Source organism: Pocillopora damicornis, chromosome 7 (assembly GCF_964200805.1).
Source record: "Pocillopora damicornis chromosome 7, jaPocDami1.2, whole genome shotgun sequence".
Lineage (NCBI taxonomy): Eukaryota > Metazoa > Cnidaria > Anthozoa > Scleractinia > Pocilloporidae > Pocillopora > Pocillopora damicornis.
The window spans coordinates 9526624-9548769 of NC_142676.1; the positions used below are offsets into that span (position 1 = coordinate 9526624).

The 22146-nt window shown below is 37.8% G+C and overlaps 2 protein-coding genes and 2 long non-coding RNA genes across 9 annotated transcripts; 1 reads left to right on the plus strand and 3 right to left on the minus strand.

The window, feature by feature from the left end:
* Window positions 1-1422: 1422 nt before the first annotated feature.
* LOC113682647 (TNF receptor-associated factor 3) lies at window positions 1423-5353 on the minus strand. The gene is made up of 5 exons (XM_027199809.2): window positions 4277-5353; window positions 3832-3988; window positions 3091-3249; window positions 2663-2818; window positions 1423-2500 (listed from the first exon to the last, which is right to left on the minus strand). The coding sequence occupies exons 1-5, from the start codon at window positions 4435-4437 to the stop codon at window positions 1466-1468; spliced, it is 1668 nt and encodes a 555-aa protein (XP_027055610.2). The 5' UTR covers window positions 4438-5353; the 3' UTR covers window positions 1423-1465.
* Window positions 5354-8407: 3054 nt separating this feature from the next.
* On the minus strand, window positions 8408-14476 carry LOC113682660 (TNF receptor-associated factor 3). Of its 5 annotated transcripts, XM_089213299.1 has the most exons (8): window positions 14113-14340; window positions 13209-13346; window positions 12948-13043; window positions 11990-12208; window positions 11542-11698; window positions 10793-10951; window positions 10344-10499; window positions 8408-10230 (listed from the first exon to the last, which is right to left on the minus strand). In XM_089213299.1, the coding sequence occupies exons 4-8, from the start codon at window positions 12148-12150 to the stop codon at window positions 9178-9180; spliced, it is 1686 nt and encodes a 561-aa protein (XP_089069425.1). In that variant the 5' UTR covers window positions 12151-12208; window positions 12948-13043; window positions 13209-13346; window positions 14113-14340; the 3' UTR covers window positions 8408-9177. The 5 variants fall into 5 exon arrangements, with proteins under 5 accessions (XP_089069425.1, XP_089069423.1, XP_089069424.1 ...); XM_089213297.1 differs by lacking the exon at window positions 13209-13346 and having other exon boundaries at window positions 14113-14476; XM_089213298.1 differs by having other exon boundaries at window positions 13209-14396.
* Window positions 11326-17617, plus strand: LOC149042443 (uncharacterized). 2 transcript variants are annotated; one of them, XR_016188697.1, is made up of 5 exons: window positions 11326-11474; window positions 12790-12919; window positions 14636-14892; window positions 15600-16029; window positions 16461-17617. It is a non-coding gene; the product is annotated as an uncharacterized LOC149042443 (long non-coding RNA). The 2 variants fall into 2 exon arrangements; XR_016188698.1 differs by having other exon boundaries at window positions 11336-11474; window positions 14633-14892.
* A 1533-nt stretch (window positions 17618-19150) lies between these two features.
* Window positions 19151-20059, minus strand: LOC149042444 (uncharacterized). Its single transcript, XR_016188699.1, has 3 exons — window positions 19921-20059; window positions 19566-19607; window positions 19151-19289 (listed from the first exon to the last, which is right to left on the minus strand). It is a non-coding gene; the product is annotated as an uncharacterized LOC149042444 (long non-coding RNA).
* Between the last annotated feature and the right edge of the window lie 2087 nt (window positions 20060-22146).

Below are 22146 nucleotides of genomic sequence, written 5' to 3' on the forward strand. Positions count from 1 at the left end.
AGTTTTTTCGAGCACATGGAGATTAGCCCCACGCGCCAAGATGATTGCAGACGTAATCATCTTGGCGCGTGGGTTTAAAGGTAACAGCGAGCTATAACAGTCGAAATTCTTCGGCGAAATAAGCGCAGTCTGCACGGTCTGCAGTCTGTGTTTTAGCATGACCGGGTTGTGTGGATGCGCGTGAAAGCCGTTAATACGACTTGAAATGGATTTTCATGAAAATGGATTTTCAAGAAATGGATCCTGGATTCACTTTTTAGTGGGATTCTGGGTTCCAAAAGCTGGATTCTGGATTCCAATGCCCAGTATTCCGGATTCCACGCGCAAAAATTTCCAGGATTTTGGAATCCGGATTACCTTACATGGGGCGACATAATGCTCACATACTAACTTCCCCCTAAATAAAGGTCCAGGCGCATTATGCTGTCTTTCCTCTCACCTGAGACCTGTCAAACTTTCTCAACTTATCAAGGGCAAGGAGGTAAGACCCCAAGTGTCACAGCTTCCAAAATTTTTGAGGCTACACATCACGACGAAGTGGATGGTTTTGAGCCACACTCTTTCACTTATAGCGTCTTTGGAAAAATTCACAACACACATTGTACTATAATGAGTTTGAAATACCGAATCAAAGTTATTGATGATGTATCCTTACTTATCTTTTTTTTTAATAAAGTCAATTTTTCATATCAATATTCTTTCAAAATGATTTATTTGTAAATTTTTAGCTATCTACAAAATTACAAATAAAAAATAAATATTCAGTTATATATTAAATATACAGTTAATATTATCTGAGAGTCATAAGAAATATAAAGCATTATAAATATTATCCAGGCCGCTTTCAAAACATAAGTCATGATATTTGAAGTTATAAATATTATATCATATTTTTTCCAAAAACACATTTTTAGATGACATATTTTCATCACGGAAAAACGTCTCTGTAATCGGTCACTGTTAAAACATATGTTTTGGTGAAGGGTCGTTCCTAGTGTTGCCCAAAACGAGGGAAATTTTATGAATACCGTTTTGACTTCTGCAATAAATTACATTTTGGACTTTGAAGTTGAAATTTTATTTCTTTGTTTCCATAAAGTTTCTTTCCATAAATAAATACTATGTCTTTTGCCTTTCGAATACACTTTATAAATATATTATAATTACAGGTAACTTTTCATGGACCCACACGAAAAATTTTCGCTACTGCCTGAAAACTAATTGATATTATATTACAATAGATATCCAAATAGTTTAAGATTGACTCGGGAGCTTGGTTTTTCAAGCAATAAATAACAGATCTAAATTTAAGGATAATAGATAACAGCAAACTGCACCATGCAAATCTTGCACACGATTAAGAGAATTTGACCAACTAAACCACAAAAACCGTACGGCAAGGGTATTCTCCGTTCCAGGCACTCAGGTCTTATGTAAGACCTGAGAGGTTGTAATAGGCAAGGATTTACTGCCACATATCTCCTTGCAGACCAGTGGTATCTACAGTTATTTTGATAAACATTGTATCGTTCCGAATATAGCCACCTTGCCTTAGTTCCATATGAGAAATAAACGTCGGGCAGCCAGATGCTATGTTCATGTCTGATGTGGGTCTTTTAAAGCTTGAGTTGTTAGGCACAGGGCGAAATGCATCATACGCGTCCCGGATCCTGTCCTGGTCTATCAGTCGAAAATGAACCTTTTGGAGAAACGGCCAAGGTAATAAAGCATCGTATTCACCCCTCATGACAACAAAGAACATTGACAAATGCGTTCCTTTGCCAATGCCGTCTCCATTGGGGTAGAGACGAGCACATACTTTGTACCCAAACCGTCCTACATAGAAAGGAGGGCTGTAAATAGAGAGAGTCTTTCCAGTAACAGCCTCTTGGAAGCGTTGGCTGTAGCGGTCGATCTTCCAAAAGTAGGTGCCATTATACGATGTAGCCTCCAGCATCTGAATCTGCATATCATGATCAGACAATTGAATGTCGTGCAGAGCTAGTTGGTGCTCATTCCTGTCCAGTCGGCGCTCGGACTCACGAGTGAGAGACACGTCGGATTTTGAACAAGAGTTACTCGGGTATAATTTCAAATGGGCCACTTCACCCTGAAGACTGCTCACCTCCTTCTCGTGTTCTCGCAGAGTGTTCATTATTTCTTCCATCTGAGACGAGACAACATCTCCCTTGGTTCTAGATGCCTCAAAAACCTTTAAATCGGCGAGCAATTTCTCAGTTGTCCTCTTTTGTTCGATGATGGAGTTTTCTACGTGGGACAGTTTTGTCTGTTGCGTTTGTGTATTTTGTCTTGCAGCTGCCAACACCTCTGCTTGATTTTGTAGTTGATGTTCCAAAGTACTTTTTTCTTGTTCTAGACGATATATCTTCTCTTCCATCTGTTTTAATTTCTCGTTACATTCATTGCTTGAATAGTTCATTATTTCAAGATGAGACTCGATATTCTCAGCAACGTGTTGATCGATATTTTGTTTAGTGCCCTGTAGAAAAAGAAAAAGAAAAACTTATTTGGATTGTGGCAATACAAACTACACAAGGTGGTCTTATATTGGGTCCGATATGCTATTTTCTTCTGTTAGATCCTTGTATGCTCAGACATTTAGGACGAAAGATCAAACAAATAGACAAAGTAAATAACTAACCTTAAATTCACAGCCATGAACACTAAAAGGACATAGATGTTCAGCTTTAAGACAACGTGTGGACACGTGTTCTTCCATCATGTCTCTTGGTATACCCTCTTTACCACAGTTCAAGAAGCACTGGATTGGAAACTTAAGGCACACATCCAAATGTTCCTTTAGAAGATATAAAATATAAGTTGGGGTCGAGTTGACCTTTTATGCAGTATAGACGATACGATCATATTTAGTTATTAACACCTTGCTCATATCAGACCAAACCAAATTGATGTATATTTTCGAAGATGTAAACTACATATACATGTATGTGCTGACGTGAAATTCAACTGGTATTTCTCTTCAGTCTTCATATTTTGAGACAAACTTCGAGCATGTCAGTGTCAATCCATATCGGTTTTTTGTTTTAACAATGCAGCTGATCATCTTACCTTCATATAACTATGCCGAACCTCGCCACCACAGTAGGTACACGCCACTGCCCTGTTGATACAATCTTGCTCCCTGTGCGCCGTGAGCTGTCTCCTCTCCACAGTTTCACCGCACGCTTGACATTTTACATTACCGTACTGACAGCTATCTTCGTGTGTCTGTTAAAATAAAGAGTATGGAGTTTAAATGACATTTAATTGTAAAATATGTTTTCTGCTTTTGAATTTTGTTTTATTTTCACCTCTTCTCGCTACTTCAAACCTCACTTGTGACTTGCAGGCAGGTATTTACATTTTAGAAGTCTTAGGAAGTCACGCCACTCTAATCATGTGAATTATAAGAGTTTGTCTGGGATAGTCTTAAAGTTTTAAATAGGTCTGTATCTTTCATCGTTACACAGGCAATAAGCTCTCACAACATCAGAATTCAGCACCTGTTTATGCTGTCATTTTTGCCAGAAATTTCTAGCCGAGACCGTTGATTGAAAATTTCACAATATGTTTGCGTGCGTGACCAGCTATGTTTATTGCATTTTCTAGAAGCTTTTCGAAGATTTTACACCTTTCGGCGGCGAGATGTACCTCACGTACGTCTTAGGCAAGCAAAATTAGAGTTCGTTGCCTGAAAGTTTGCAGATTTCAATCAAAGGCTGTTTTTCAAGCGTTGAAGGCAGGCAAGTTCACAACGCCACTCTATTTGGGTAGATCGATAAAGGTGCATGCAAATTTTGCACTGAATACCTTTAGATATCTGAGCTCCCCTTTCCAATCGCATCCTTTGTTATTAAATCGGCAGAAACATCGAAGATTAAGAACTTCTCTCTCACAGCATTTATCCCTAAAAGATTGCTGTCTTGAAATTGATTCACCCTCTATCGGACACCTTGGGTTTTCTTGTCTGAAGGTGTAAATTCGAAGTTAAATATAACTATAAAATTCATAATTTCATTCAACACTCATTCTGGCATATCTTAAGTCGACAGAACCAGATGGCTTTTCCCAACCGGGGCGGAAAAAGTGTCGGAAGTAACTCGGAAGTAGTGATTTCAATTACACCTGTAAATGGACATTTTCAGCCGTCAAATAGAAATTAAAGTAGATTTCAATTTTTCTGAAGCGACTTCGTTTCGGACGGAAAAGCAGGAGTGGATAAGAAATAAGTAGTCAATGAAAAATTTCGACCTACCCTAAAAGACGTTCCAAACAGTCGCTACAAAATCGATGTCCGCATGTTGTCTGCCAGGGCTCATCGAAAACCTTCTTACAGATCGGGCAATTAAGCCTCTCGTCTACTCTGTCTACGAATTTCATATCACTATCCACCATTGTGTCGATTGCGACAACCATAGTTCAGCCAATGAAACGAGTCAGTAAAGCGCCCACAATTTTCCACTGAATGAATCTTCTATATGAAGATAAACGCACAAACTTCAACATATATAGCTTCTACTCTCCCATTTTTAGATATTTTTAGATTCAGTGGACGTGTACTCATTCGTGACGTCAGTTTCCAGAATGTACGTAATTTTACGAGCTGCATGACATGCATATCACTGTGACGCGTATCAACATCTCGTAAACAAACACAATAGAATAAGCTGATTGCAAAAGAGTGTATTGTTCATTTACGTGAAGCAACCTTCAATAATGATCATAAAGTGAAATATTTCAGTGACTCTTTGTGTTGAGTGGTCACGTAGGGAAATAGTCGTCTTACTCCGATTTGGACCTTATAACACAGTACGTGTCTTCATGCAAAGTTGTGTTACTCCACTTTATTCGCATGACTTGTCCTGTGTTCATGCTCTTTACTGCCAAAGATCTCCATTTCGAGTTACACTACGAGCGGGAGACAGAATTGAAGGGCTTATCTTTTGTAAGAATCGTCATATTTAACGGCTCAAGATGGCTAACGAGTCTCAAAGGTATCGTTTTCACAAAGACGATCCAGACTTCAAAGGACAGTACGTTCACGTTACTATACAAATCTACAACTCTGGTATTGAGTCAGGTCGAAATATATATTTTGCCCACGTCATAAGGTCTCCCGAAGGTTTTCTTGCATAGCTGAGTTTACTGCTTCAGCAATCTAGCCGGATCAATTCCAAAGAGCTGAAAAAGAAGAGGATCAGTCTTAACCTTCAATCTGTTTAAATCATGTCTGTTATGTGATCTGTGGAATGATACACTTGATAGATCTACCATATCATAACTTATTCGGTAAATATTATCTGCTCATATGGTGACCTTAGATATTTCAATTGAAGCTGTTTGCACCACAGTTTACATACCTGAGCTAATGCTATTGTGTGTGCATTGTTACTTGCGTCACTGCCATGACATCAAGATTCAGTTATCCCAAGGAAATGAATACCGAAAGTTATTAAAAACGACGAACAAGGTTTTTCCCTGAGAGAGGTATAGGGAATTCCCTTGATTGTCTAAATTCCTTATTCTGGATGTTTTCATTTCGTGAAAAGGCAGTTTAAACTAATGGTGACTTTATGTAAACAAAGTTTGAAAAAGGTTTCATCAAACTAATACTACTAGAATAACATCGTGACACACTGGGTAAAGCTGTTTTACTCAATTAACGAGTATTTTTAATTATCAAGAGACCGTTAGATCACCATGGTTTGATCAACAATCTACAACGAAATGCGGAAAATTGGAAATTTTGTCTGCAAATTAATTTTAACACGGTCCAGCCTGTATGACTTGATTTCAGCTTGCATATTTAGGTTTACTGCTCCAACAAAAACTGACTTCCTAGTCTAACCGGGGAAAATCCTCGATGCCATACGAAAATCTTAGTCTCGACCTAGAAACTCTGCTAAAATCGAGCCCTTCTGGTATTAACTATAGTGACGCATACAATATTAAAATCTTACACCTTTTCATTAACAATAACCTTTTCATGATCAAAAAGTTCCCATGAATATCTTATCAGAAGGCAACGGCATAGTTGCACGTCTCCGACGAAATAGTCTCGTCAGTGCGTCACTGTGACATGCGTAAAGTTCCGTTTGAGTTACGTCAGAGAAATGAACAATAAAAGTAGTTGAAAACGCTGATTATGGTGCTTCCCCGCTATTAAAATAGGAAATTCTTAGTGTCTCTCTCTATACAATGTAAAAATACTCTAGTCTGTGTTTAAGGACTTGCATCAGTTTTCATAACATCCCGTTTAAGTTGCGTCAGGGAAATGAATAACAAAAGTACCCAGACGCACCAGATATAGTGCCTTCCTGAGATAAGAGTAAAAGGCTCTTGGCGATTTGTTTTTGGATACAAACGAAATCATCAAAATAGTAACCAGCTGGAAAATTTCACAAAATCCTGGGGCATCCTGCCCTTGACTTAGGTACTTGGCCCAGCTCCATAAGGATTTAGTTAGCGAGTATTTCCCCTTTCCTTCCCCTATATGACGCCTCACACAGAAGGAAAAAGAAATGATTTACTACAAAAAGTTTTGTTCTAAACGACAGGAAGATGGGGGCTTATAGAATAAATGCGTTTTTCAGTTTTTGGTGTACGATGTACGCATTTTTAAACCCACGGTGAATCAAAGATGGTCGCGTCTAATTGATCATACTTTTGCTCTCACGTCAGTTTTATTCATCTAAAACTCGAGGACTATCAGTCAACCCCAATTTTCAAAGCTTGTTATAGCCAAAGATCTACAAATAGGCGATGGGGATGATCGAGATCATCGTAGAAAAAATGAACTTCCAAGAAGATAAATTGTATATACCAGGTCAACAGAAACACTGATTTGAATTCCACGTCGAAGTTAGGCAAAACGTCACCAGCTTTCGAGGCCTATATTCAAAATATTTTTGTGCCAATAGTCTACATAGTTAAGTAGGTTTGCATGGACTGCGATCGGTGTCGGTGCGTTGGATATGGGCTGTGTTGATGACAGGACCTCTTTGTTTAGCATAGGTCTTCGGTCTCTTCATCTTCTACCAGAAGCTGAAACGCTTAGGAGATTCTAAGGTCCTAAGGTCCACCAGAAGAGAAAAAATTTCCATCTAATGTGTCTTAGATGATCTTTGGTAATCGTCTTCATAGCCTAGTCACCAGTGACAGGAAAAAGGATTGTATAGAAGATGGAATTCCCTCGTGGAGTGCAGGCTGGTTTATGCGCCAACCTCGTCGCTTCCTTGCGTTCTGTTGTTGGGGTATAGTCGCTATTATCTTTTACAGAGGTAGACTGGATGATGCTGCTTTCTACTCTTGTATGACTGTTTATAATTTCATCAAAAGCTTTACCAGCACTGAAATGTCTCATATCATGTTTTATTTTTTTGACATTTTATTATTCATGCACAAGACGACGATATCAGCTTTGCTCAAATTATGGTGTAAATGTTTCTTAATCGCGTAAAACTTAATACTCCTATTACTACAATAGGAACTTCTACTAATGCTTTTATAGCTACCGCTGCTGCTGCTTCAATTGCTATTCGTACTATTACTACCATTACTACTACCATCACAACTACTACTACTACTATTACTACTTCTACTGTACTTCCCACTACTACTAAAGTTACTTTCTTCACTTTTAAGGCTTTCAATATAGCACCAGTGCCGCCCCTCGTTGGTTGACCATTGCAGTAGGTCCATATGAGGTCATGAACTATCTTTCATGGTAAGATTGTTCTACCGATGATACAGTTGTTGAACGAAAGTCGGTAATCTCACCAAGACATGCTTTTTAAGCTCTGATCCCTCTTTGTGTCCTTATTACGTCCTGTATATGAGGTAACTGATCCATCAGGTTTTACCAGTTCACTAGGCCCAGTCCGGTGGCCTTCACTTATTCCCAGAGCATCGAGCCCATATCTCCTCATGTGTCCAAAGACCTAAGCTGTTCTTGACATTCATTATATGATGCGAGCATTCCGCCCTCCTGTGTGAACCACTGCTTTGCAACGTAACCAGGTAGACTCTCCTTCATTCTCTTGCTCTATCTCGGCAAAAGCTGAGTGGAGTGGATTCAGTAACCAAAATGAGCCATCTTTTTTCCTTACTGAAGTGAAGAAGTTGTACACACCATGCTCACAATACTATCTATCTCCAACTGAGGGTCTAGGTGCATTATGTTGTCTTTCCTCTCACTAAGACCTGTCCAGCTTCCCTCATCCTATCAAGGGTTAGGAGTTAAAACCCTAGGTGTCACAGTTCCCAGGATCTTTGAGGCACCTGAGTCTACTCAACAAGACAAAGTGGATGGTTTTGAGCCACACTCTTTTAGTCATAACGTCTTTGAAAAATCCACAACACACAATATACAATATTCATATCAATATTCTTTCAACATGATTTATTTGTATATTTTCAGCTATCAACAAAATTACAAATAAAACAATGAATATCTAGTCATGTAAATATACAGTTAACATTATTTAAGGGTCATAAGAAATATAAAAAGTTATAAATAGCATCCAGGTCGCTTTTAAAAACATAACTTATGATATTTAAAGTTTTAAATATTATATTATATTTTTGTCCCAAATATAGTTTTAGATGACATATATTTTCTTCAAGGAAAACGTCACTGTAATCGGTCATTGTTAAAGCACATGTTTTGGTAAAGGGTTGTTCCCAGTGTTGCCCAGAACGAAGGAAATTTTATGAATACTGTTTTGACCTCTGCAATAAATAAAATATTGGACTTTGAAGTTGAAAATGTATTTCTTTGTTTCCATAAACTTTCTTTCCATAAATAAAAACTATGTCTTTTGCCTTTCGAATACACTTTATAAATATATTAGAATTACAGGTAACTTTTCATGGACCTACACGAGCCATTTCCGCTAATGCCTGAAAACTAACTGATATTATATTACAATAGATATCCAAATAGTTTAAGATTGACTCGGGAGCTTGATTTTTGAAACAATAAATAACAGATCCAAATTTAAGGATAATAGATAACAACAAACTGCACTATGCAAATTTTGCACACAATTAAGAGAATTTGACCAACTAAACCACAAAAACCGCTGGGCTAAGGTATTGTCTGTTCCAGGCACTCAGGTCTTAAGTAAGACCTGAGAGATTGCAATAAGCAAGGATTTACTGCCACATATCTCCTTGCAGACCAGTGGTATCTACAGTTATTTTAATAAACATTGTATCGTTCCGAATATAGCCACCTTGCCTTAGTTCCATATGAGAAATAAACGTCGGGCAGCCAGATGCTATGTTCATGTCTGAGGTGGGTCTTTTAAAACTTGAGCTGTTAGGCTCAGGGCGAAACGCATCATACGCGTCCCGGATCCTGTCCTGGTCTATCAGTCGAAAGTGGACCTTTTGGAGAAACGGCCAAGGTAATAAAGCATCGTATTCACCCCTCATGACAACAAAGAACATCGACAAATGCGTTCCTTTGCCAATGCCGTCTCCATTGGGGTAGAGACGAGCACATACTTTGTACCCAAATCGTCCTACATAGAAAGGAGGGCTGTAAATTGACAGAGTCTTTCCAGCAACAGCCTCTTGGAAGCGTTGGCTGTAGCGGTCGATCTTCCAAAAGTAAGTGCCATTATATGATGTAGCCTCCAGCATTTGAATCTGCATATCATGATCGGACAATTGAATGTCGTGCAGAGCTAGTTGGTGCTCATTCCTGTCCAGTCGGCGCTCGGACTCACGAGTGACAGACACGTCGGATTTTGGACGGTAGTTACTCGCACCTTTCGGCGTGGCAGGAGATAATTTCAAACGAGCCACTTCACCCTGAAGACTGCTCACTTCTTTCCCGTGTTCTTGTAGCGTGTTCATTATTTCTTCCATCTGAGACGAGATAACATCCCCTTTAGTTCTAGATGCCTCAAAAACCTTCAAATCGGCAAGCAATTTCTCAGTCGTCCTCTTTTGTTCGATAATGGAGTTTTCTACGTGGGACAATTTTGTCTGTTGTGTTTGTATGTTTTGTCTTGCGGCTGCCAACACCTCTGCTTGATTTTGTAGTTGATGTTCCAAAGCACTCTTTTCTTGTTCTAGACGATATATCGTCTCTTCCATCTGTTTTGATTTCTCGTTACGTTCATGGCTTGAATAGTTCATCATTTCCAGATGAGACTCGATATTCTCAGCAACGTGTTGATCGATTGTTTGTTTAATGCCCTGTAGAAAAAGAAAAACTTATTTGGGTCGTGGCAATACAAATTACATAAGGTGGTCTTTATATTGGGTCCGAACGGCTATTAAACAAAATAGACAAAAAGTAAACAACTAACCTTAAATTCACAGCCATGAACACTGAAAGGACATAGATGTTCAGCTTTAAGACAACGTTTGGTAATGTGTTCTTCCATCATGTCTCTTGGTATACCTTTTTCACCACAGCTCAAGAGGCAATGGATTGGAAACTTAGGGCAGACATCCAAATGGTCCTTTAAAAGATATAAAATATAAATTGAGGTCAAGTTGAGCTTTATGAAGTAAAGACGATACCATTATATTATTAACACCCTGTTCATATCAGGCCAAACCAAATTGATGTATATTTCTACAATATAAACTTCATGTACGTATATTTGCTGACGGGAACCTCAACTGGCATTTCTCCACAGTCTTCATATTTTGAGACAAACGTCGAGCATGTCAGTGTTAATCCATATCGGTTTCTTGAAGATATAAATTTTGCATAGTTTGTTTGTTTTAACGATGGAGCTGATCATCTTACCTTCATATAGCTATGCCGAACTTCACCACCACAGTAAGTACACGCCACTGCCCTATTGATACAATCTTGCTCCCTGTGCGCCGTGAGCTGTCTTCTCTCCACAGTTTCACCGCACGCTTGACATTTCACATAACCGCATTGACAGCTATCTTCGTGAGCCTGTAATAATAAATAGCATGGTGCTTAAATAACAATGTATTTTAAAATATGTTTTTTTTATTCTGTAATCTTTTTTTATTTTTTACTTCCTCTCGCTACTTAACACCTCAATTGTGACTTGCAGGTAAGTATTTACGTTTAAAAATGTTAGGAAGTCACGCCACTCATATCATTTGCATTAAAAGAGTTCGTCTGGCATAATCTTAAAGTTTTAAATAGAAGTCTCTGAGTTTCATCGTTACACGGGCAAGAAGCTCTTACAATATCAGAATTCAGCACCTGTTTAGACTGACATGTTTGCTCGAAATTTCTAGCCGAGACCGCTGATTAAAAGTTTCGCAACATGCATGCGTGCGTGACCAACCACGGTTCTTGCATTCTCTAGAAGCTTTTCGAAGATTTTGAACCTTTCGGTGGTGAGATATAACTCACGTACGTCTTAGCCAAGAAAAAAGTAGAGTTAATTGCCTGAGCGTTTGCAAATTTCAACCTGCCAAAGGCCGTGTTTCAAGTGTTGAAGCAGGTAAGTTCACAACGTCACTCTATTTGGGTAGATCGATTAAGGTGCATGCAAATTTTATACTGAATACCTGTAGATGTCTGAGCTCCCCTTTCCAATCGCATCCTTTGTTTTTAAATCGGCAGAAACACTGGAGATTAAGAACTTCTCTCTCACAGCATTTATCCATAAAAGATTGCTGTTTTGAAATGGATTCACCGTCTATCGGACATCTTGGGTCTTCTTGTCTGAAAGAGAAAATTCGAAGTGAACTACAACTATAAAATCTATCATTTCATTCAGCACTTATCCTTGTTATATCCTAGTTCGATAGAACCAGATGGCTCATCCATCCAAGGCGGAAAAAGTGTTAGATGTGACTCGAAAGTGGTGGTGTCAATTACACCGTAAATGAACACTTTTAGCCGCCATATAGTAATGTAAATAGAGCAGATTCCAATTTTTCTGACGCGATTTCACTACGGACGGAAAGCAGGCGTGAATAAGGAATAAGTAGTCAATGATAAATTTTGACCTACCCTAAAAGACGTTCTAGGCAATCCTTACAAAATCGATGTCCACATGATGTCTGCCAGGGCTCATCGAAAACCTTTTTACAGATTGGGCAATTAAGCCTCTCGTCTATTCTGTTTGCGAATTTCATATCAGTATCCACCATTGCGCCGATTGTGACAACCATAGTTCAGCCGATGAAATGTGTCAGTAAAGCGCTTACAACTTTCCACTGAATAAATATTCTATATGAAGATAAATGGACAAACTTCAGGAAATATTGCTCCTACTCTCCCACTTTTATATATGTATAGATACATGGACGTGCTCGCGACGTTAATTTTTTTTAGAATGACGTAATTGAAGTCACGTTCATTGTATTGGAGTCACGTTCATTGTGATACGCATCATCAAGCAATTTTTTTTAACTCCACTTAATTCGTATGACTTGTCCTGTATTTCATGCTCTCTGCTGCCAAAGACCTCCTTTTCGAGTTACACTACGAAATTCGAGCGGAAGACAGAATTGAAGGACTCATCTTTAAGAAAAATCGCCATATTTAAATCACAAGATGGCTGAGAGTCTCATTGGTATCGGATGCCATTCCTGAAAGATCGAACAACAATCTCTTAAAACAACGCTGACGTCAAGAATAAATTGCGTTCGAGGTTTACATGCTGATGTTCACAAACCATCGATGGTTTCATTTCGTTTCAGGCAACGCCTCGTTCAAAATGCAAAACTACCTTGTTAGAGTTTCTGATTTATGAATAAACGTTTCATAACTTAGTTTACAATAAATACATAATTATTCAAACGTTTTAGGCGAATAATTTTACACAAGTTTGGAAAGGGCCGAAGTCACGCAACAGTTTAGACGTGAAGGGCGCTGAAACTCATCCATCCTGACCAAGGAGCAAATTGTCCTCTCTTAATTGAGAGACTGCATTAAAAGGTGGAGTATTATTTACAGAAAGTCTTACCTTTGTCCAACCTCTATCACTTGCCTCCCTTCATCGTTAAGTTTAATACTTCAATAATGATATGGCGTAACAATTTAGCCGTGATAGCTCCTCAGCCTGAAATCAATGTCAACCAGAACCTTCTATCACCACAAGATTTATGTAACTTTCTAGATTAGCGGGTTGTGTAAATTTTCTATATACTACCTGTACTAAAACAGTCCCTATGAGTATTTTAACAAAAGCTGAAAGGTTGTATGTACGTATTCGACTGAAAATAACCTCAAATGCTTCCTCTTTCGGTTTCATTGCGTCAGAGAATCATCAGGACCTTGAAAGTCGTTTCGCGACAGAAGCATGGGGAATCTCCTTGAATTCGTCATCCGCGACCGTATTCAGGAAGTTTACTGCGTAACAGATCTCAAGGAAGAGTAAAAGTTGTTTAATTGACAATGACCGTCTGATTTTTAAAATTTATGACCAGCGGAAACCCTAAAATCCTAATTTGCAATCTACTATAAATAGGCACACAAAATGAAAGTCACACGCGAGCAGAATTGAAAGAATGGGGTTTTAGAAAGTTTGCTTAAATAGATTTTTCAGCTTTATTTCTTGTCCATCCCTCTTTAGCAAGGCCTCCTTTTCACAATCAATGGTTGACAAATGTCGCAAAAGCTAAGGAAATGATGATGCGTAGCGTGTGCCGCCGATATTCAAGTGCATCTTGACATTACCCATTGTTATTCTGTAGGGTCGAGGAAAAAGGACGTAGAAAGCTATAGAAAACTATATAACATTAGTTATAGTTATATTATTTCACTATGATGCTGTTTCAGTGTGGAAAGAGAAATAACGTAGTGTAGCGTTACGTCAGTGGAAGGGGGTTTTCGGTGGCAGGGTTTTCACGATTGTATCGATCGAAAGTACTTGTATTTACATTTGCATTCATTTAGTTGAACCTTAAAGGGATTTAGAATTCTTTGCTATGTGACGTAAAACACTGCCTCGTTGAGCTCCTTACCCAAGAAAAGAGCTTTGATTCAAAGCTTCGCAAACCATGCGTATTATTTCTTTGTTGGTCGATCGACTCGCATAAATAGCGAACATATCGAAACATGACAAAGCTCGCGATAAAGCATATGATTCTCGAATAAACTAAGTAGTATTTCTCTATTGGTAGACTGACCTGCCTGAAATGTCCATTAGATGCGGAGACAACTGGGCCTTAGTGTTCCGCGTCCTTGACGAATGATTTGAAATAGTTTTTTTCGAGTTTAAATGTTTCTGTCTACATGAAATAGAAGTCGGTAATGCTGAAGGAAACGAAAAGCTCATAAGTGCGCGTGATAAAATTTCATGCACAGCATATGATGTAGGGTTGAGTTCAAAGTAAAAACGTGACTAAATTGCTGTCGCCATCACGCGCTAAGAGGACGTAAATAATAGTAAATTCACGCTTCTGCTCTGAATGGGACGACAAAGAAATGATTCTTATTCAATGACGTAAAAAAGAATGCTTATTTCCCAATTTGGTAGAGGAAGTTCCAGCCCTCCGCAAAAGGATAAATCCAGTGAGGTGCTTTTTGAGTATTATTTATAGATATGTATATATATATATATATATATATATATATATATATATACATTTTTTTTCATCCTTTCTTCCTATTGTTTTTGTTTTTGTCTTTCCATGTTTTTCGTTTTAGCAGGCGACAGGTGGTAAGACATCGCCCTGACTAGCCGAATTTCCGATCACGTTTCTAAAACCGTAAAGACAGAGTTGAACATCGACGGCCTTATATGAGCATGCTTACAGATTCAAACGGTGGAAACCACGTCACAGCCTATGGTTTCCTAAAGCTGTTGACATCAAAAACGTCGACAACCACTCCATGTTGTACCTCTAAACAACCCTTGTAGACTTAACGGCATTGGCAAAGAAATAGAAATGTCAAGGATCTTTGTGGTAATATAAGTGGAATATAGCAAATAATTTAGTGTTAACAACTGAGTTGAAAACGTAAATTAGCCACCGTAAAGGGTAAAAAAGCTGACGTTTTGAGCGTGGATGATGGATGAAGGGCTAACGCTCGAAACGTCAGCTTTTTTACCCTTTACAGTGGCTAATTTACGTTTTCAACTCAGTTGTTAACACTAAAGTACTTGCTATACCCTCCCACCGACGCAGCACCACGGTTTCTTTAGAAACTTACCCCTTTATTAAGTTGAATATAGTTGAATATTTTAAATCCGGGCACTCTCCAGAAATTATAATAATAAATTATGCCATGTTCTCGTGCTGCATGCTTTGTAGCCTACGTGCAGCCGCAACATCCCCCGCCGGATGGTGAAACGGAGGCGAGGGAACGTCTATGAAAACTAGACGCTAATCGTGTTCCGTGAGGTCATTCTAATTTATGCAAAATATTGTCCCTTGATAATGTTTTTTTGCGACGTCTGGAAAGGGTTAACTGACAACTGACAAATGGCCAAAATTTTAACTGACAACTGACAAATCGCTGAAAATCTAACTGACAACTGACATTTGTGGTGGGATTTTACAGACAGCTGAAAAAAGACCGCATCGCCCTCAATATCCTAAAAACTGGATGTAAAATGAGGACGGTTGATTTATTTTGTCCAAATAAAGTACCTTTTTTTATTACATTTCAGTAGGAGTACGCCAGAGTGTCATATTTCATAAATAATTGCCGCGTGGACAATCCACATCAAGGTCATATTTCACACATCGGTTATATGATCTTAGACACCCAACTCGATCGTCAACTTACGCGATGGCCGTCAATGATAATAACTTTTGTAAGCAGTTATCGAATTGATTCGGAAACGGCATTTGAGCGTCATAGAAGCCACATTCCTAGTAATGATGTAGACACCGTACTGGTGCTGAAAAAGCACCTTATTTTGCTCCTTGGTCTAAAGGAATTGTCCCGTAAATATGGCCTCAGAGATTTTGATGTAAAACTTTATCGCATGGCTCCGAAATCAGGAGGGAAGAGCGACAATTTTGCCCTAACTACGGACGAGCAATGGAATCTGGAGCTTCCGACCATGATGGCTGGAACAGGAAGCGAATTAAACAGTATGTATGGAAATGTTTGATATTTGGCATCGATATAAATATATTTGAGTTAAAAGCCTAGACTGTGATAATGAACACGCCTATAGATACCGATTTATGAGCGCTCAGAACTTTCTCATTCTTGATCTCATGTAGACTATGTTTTACAAGATTATGAATGACATAGCTAAAGTGACCTCAAAATATGCAGCAGAAAAGGCCTTAGAAATACACTCACCCTCAGATCGGGAAGGATCGAAATCGCCTGCATTTGATTGTTTACCTAACCAACACCAAGGACCAATAGGAATAATGCAAACTCGATCCTCAAGCCTAACGATCTACGTATAAAAAGGTCACGGAAGCAATTTCCACTTGGGAACGGAATTGAGAACACTACTCTACCTTTCCCTGAAAGACTCTGCTATTGCAATACTATCATCAATCAACAGGTGAAGTGACTCGTGAAGAGTCGAACCATCGGCACAGTTGTAGCCACCATAAACAGTTGCAACAATGTCTGCCTTTGACAACTCTCTGGCGGAATAAATTAAATCAAGTCTTAGTGAAGAAGACGAAATCCAACCACTATCGTCGCAAAGACAAAAACAAGGACCCTGAAATGAATGTCTTTAATGAAATGATAGATAACCAAAACCAATTAAAACCCTTAACAAGCCAACCGAGACCTTCCAATTTACGCACTTCGCCTCGTTCCACCCACCAGGCGTAAAATATTCGTTTCATTAAAAGTGAAGCAATAAGATTGCTTAGAACTAACTCTTCGAAAAAAAACATTTGTAGAGGGCCTTTTGAAATTCAAACAACGCCTAAAAACAAGAGGATACCCAGAAAATATCATAGAAAGGTCTCTGACAGGGGCAGTGATGGGCTCCTGAAAGTGGTCAATTTTGCCTCGAGACAATCGGCCCTTACACAGACACAAAAGGCAAAAGGTCACGAACGTTTATTGCCTTTCGTTACAATGTACCACCCAGCAGTTAAAAAACCACGTAACTGAACCAATTACTTTTTTTAATGAACCATAAAATTCGTCATAAGTGTTGTAATCCGCTTATTTATTCTTGACATTAAGTTTATTTCGACTTTAGAAAACAATTGGTATCAATCATATTAAATTATGTATTTGACAACTTAATAATCTTGTTAGAACGTCATAAAAAGTTGTACCTTAAAGAGGCTGTACCTTTACAGAAGCTGTACTTTGAAAGAAGCTACGAGTTAAATCTATAAGGCCTTTTAACTGTTTATAGCGATAAATTTATTTTATCCCTAGAAGCTTCGCACGTCATCCCCCAGCCCCACCTTCTAAAAAAATGAATAGTTTCTGGACCATACTGACTTGAAATTTTACACTTGGTAATTCCTAAATCGATTAATGCCTTACACAAGAGTAAATTAATTTCATATCATAACTGTGCACCACTGAGGCCTTGCATTAATAAAAAGGTTACTCTGGTATGTTCCACTAATTACTTTAAGTCGGATATGTTTGCAGCAAAGGATAAAAAATGAATTATTACTATTATCATTATCATCTTTACTATTTTGTTACATACTCTTAAATAAATTTGAAACTTTACACTTTAAGATGAAGAGTTGATTTGGCCCAAAAAATTGACCCCATTGTAAGGGCCAAATTGGGCATGTGAAGAGCCAATTTGGAAAATAATGGAGCCACATTAGACATAAAAGTGGCCAAAAAGGCCCCCAAAATTTCAGCCCTCTCACAAATGACCCCTTAAAATAGCCAATTCAGCTCCAATGAGGGCCACTTCAGAAGTAGAGGACTCTTTCCTTTCCATGCTGATTTTCCCCCTTACAGTCAAATAATGAAAGTACACCACACACTTCATCTTTCAAACACTCATTTATTAGGTTCTAGATATTGTTTATGTGAAGACCTTTTTCATTGCATGATTTTACAGTTATTTAAGAATCTTAATTATGGTATAAAACAGACAAACTTCGAAACATCACGTGAAAGAATAGAACATACATACGTATTGAACATTAATTCAACCATTTTCTAAAATAGATCTCTTCTGTAAATCAGTATACTTCTTAACAGTGCAAACATTGCGAGAAACTACAACTAAGAAAATTATCAAAATAAGACAGAGGCAACAAATGGTCCAGTTCCTGCACAAGAATATTGATCTTGTTTGATTTGTGCATATGAAAAAGAAAGAGCCTTGTAAGAATACATGCACTCATATTGCTACTTTAGATATTATCAAAATATAAACTATCAGCAAGTACTACCTCAGGCATTTGTCAAGTCACTGAAAACAGATGAAAAAAATGAGCAAAGTAACCCAATGAGAGCATCAAGAATCTTTTCTTGTGGGAAGTGACAAATTACACTTCCCTCAGTTACCATGTTCAGGAGATTGATGTATTGAAGATCTCTAACAATTAAAATTTGTGCTGGACGTAATCTCTGATTGCTGAATCAACATCAGCTACTCTATACAATAAAAACAAGTTTTACAACCATATTAAAATCAAGCCAAAGTGCAATAAGTGCCTGTAGCTAGTAAAAAAAAAAAAGAATATAAGAATATATATATATATATATAAATGTGGGGGTAGAGTCTACCTTGGCATAAAGTGCTCAATGCTGAAATGGAAGTGGAAGTTTAGCTCAATGTGTGTAATTTGTCTCCCCTTCAAGACTTGAAAAAATAATGTACGACTCCCAAAATATCTGAAAAGAATCAGCTATTCCATGTGCAATATTTATCTAATGGTTTGACAACAGGAAATTTTCAAAAAATTGCAAAATCAAAAAAAATTAACAAAAAGGCAAAATTAAACACAACTCGAAAGAGCTTGAACCTTTGTATCTAGACGTCATTAGCAAATGGGCTCAGAAATTTTAGCTGTTCATCTTAGTACCAAATTACTCTTGGAATTTTACCTCCAAAATGGTCATAACTTCATTCAATGCATATGTGATAGCAAACACACAAGAACAAAGGTCATGAACTTAAAGGTGAGAGTGCAAATTTTTAGTTTAAGGCAAGAGATTCAGCACCACAAAATTGTCTCTCTTCACTGCAAGCAGAAGAGGCAAAGCAAGAGATTTTTAAACCATACCAATCCATTCAGTTTCCAAGTCAACTTAATCTAGTATCCTGCTAGCCATACAAGGATACTCTGCAATAATTTTTTTTTTCAATCCACTGCTGCTCAGAGTACTTTGGGCTGCTAGTGAGATATCCCTTCTGGATATCCAACTTTACTGAGGTAGAGATCTGTACAAAAAAATAAACAAATGAGCAAATTAATTTGTTGTTGGAGAACAGTAAACTTTTGCAACTACAAAGTTGCAAAATATATGTAAGCAAACTGTGCATAAAAAGTAAAAACACAATAATGGTGATCATCAATGATGTGTTTTCACCAAACTGTATGTGTACTTATCAAGAAAAGAAATCATACCTCTATGCACTTCAGTTTTAGTTCAGTATTCATGAATTAATAAGGATTGCTTGTAGACTAAAAAAACAAAACAAAGAAAAGTTTCTCACCCTCGATGGTAGTTGGAATTTTGAAAGCCATCCAGGAGGAACCTACAGGTAAATATTTGTTTTCAAAAAAATTAAGCTGTCTGATAACATCCTGTCAATTCACTAATTTTTTAATTTACCAGATTTGAACATTGGGTTTACTTTGTTTTATGCATGGTGCAAGTAAATGCATATCTAATATATTTCAATAAAAATAAAGCAAATCTCATCATTTTTGTAGGTGCTATCCCCGAGATTTCTCACTTTAAACTGACCAACTGGCACCCTGTGTGATTTCCTTTAGGATAAAATCGAAAGAAAGTAATCGATAATGTACTCTTCATCATCCTGCTAAGTTTAATATATAAGAACTTACTTCGACAATGTTCAGTTCTGTCGCCTCGTCCGTAAAACAAAGATCCTTGGGCGATTTACCCTTTTCTTTCGGTGCCGATGTCACATCTAAATTTACGTGATTGCTTATGTTTTCTGAATCATCAATCGACGTTTCAAACGTCTCACTCGACAGACTTGATTCTGCACGCTGAAAGAGAGAGAGCCAAAAAAATTAGCTTAAGGGGATGCAAACAAAGACATAGACATAAAAATATCAGTTCATCTTTTCAAGAAAAAGATTAAGAATTCAGAGTGAGAGATCCTAAAATCAAAGAATCTTGAAATAAATTAAATCCATCTCGTGCAAACGTAGTATTCGAACTGTAACCGTCTCTAGCTCTCGGCGCCAAAATTGGATCACATGACTTTAGTTGTGAAACCACTGAGACTCAGCAAGGCTCAGGAGAAAAGGCGAACCATTCATGCGTCAAATTCTCTTGTGGGAAAATTAATTATCGTAAAAAAGAAGAAAAACTCGTGTCATCTCTAGGTTCAACGTTCATTGCAATCAATTTCTTTAACTTCAGACGTTCTTTTATAATAGGGATGTAGTGCCTTGGTACTTCTGCATCTTGAGCGATGGCAAGGAGATCTTGGCCATCGCAACCGTCCTTTTCTGCAAGATAAGATACGAACAAAGATCAATGGAGCACTCAAGTTTGTGCATGTAAGTTTTCACTAAAATGTGTTGTTAAGAAATTTCATTTGCTTACCTTTCCTTTCTTAAGTCTCATTCCATGCGACTGTAGCCAAGAAACAGCCTCTTCAATCATGAATTCGCTGCTGTAATTCATTATTGTGTCCGACGCACGCGGTCTAGGTTCGACTATGCGATACGCAGAAGGAGATGCTATGACGCACTAGTACAAGAAGGACGAATTTTGGAGGGAAACACCTTTTATGAAAAAATTTTACTCATTAAAAAATTCGCAGCATAAAATTGAGTAAGTCAATCGATAGTTTATTGTGCCGGTTTCGAACGTGCGAAAAATTTACGGGTTATTGCCTGTTTCCTTACTCGGAACTGTTTAGATCAAATGACCACCACAAACCGTATAATATTAAGCCAAGCTTTAATAATCATTCGATCTAAAAGAAATACATTTATAATTCGCAATTAGAACAAACGCAAATCAAGTCTTTATCTTGTAGCTAAATTAAAAAACTTCAATATAAACTTACTTCTGTGGCGGGTCGTTACAATAGTCTCACTTTACGGGTTAGCAGATTCTCCAGGTAAGCGGATTTAGAGACAGAAAAACGATAACAAAATAACTTCTTTCTCACTTCGATTCTGCTGAAAAACTGACTTAAAATATGATAATCTAACGCTTTTAAATCAATCTACTGAATTAATGTCAATCACGATTCTTGTCATCGAATAAATCTGTCAACACGAGGCAACGCCTATTTATTAAACGAAACATTGCCCTTATAACATCTCAAATCCCTGCGTCCTTTTGTCGTTCAAGTCGTGATGGGACTTCCATGTAACTAAAATTGTTGACAATTTTGGGATAATTATCAGTCATTTCAAAAATTGCACCTCCTTGGAGCCAAATTGGTAAATTCTTCTTGGCTCTTGAAAGGGCCAAATTGAGAAAAAGCTCCAAAGTAGAATTCATTTGGGCCAATTCATATTTTGGAGGGGTCGAATTGGTACCTGTGCGACCCGTCTTAGCTTAAATAGTCTAAAACGAGCCTCGAGAGGCCAAACTGGTCCACAAGACATTGAGGCCAATTTGGCATTTGAGGTCAATTTGTCTCTCTTTATTTTATAGTGTATACCACTCCCCTCCTCCAAAGTGGCTGCATGTATTCAATACAGGGCCTTGTTAAAAGTCCTTACTGTTTAATGCCTCAAGGCTTGCTGGTTTGGCAGTCAGTGGAAAAGTAATAAAAGAAATACATTCAGTTGGATTTAAATGATTATAATTAAGATTTAAATATTAATTCTAACTCAGCACTGACTCGGGATACAAGAAACAAGACCTTGATTGCATTATGTTAGGTGGCTTGATGCAGATGAGCCAAGGAAGCTTTTTTTTTTGGTACATTAAAAGGCCCCATATTCTGTAGTTGTAAGTCATAGAGTGAAATTCAGTACTTTAACTATATTCAATAGACCTTACTGCAGTCTTGAAGACTTGACCTTGCAGTATTTGTATGAGAATCCGGTGTCAAATAATTTTTGTGAAAATCCTGT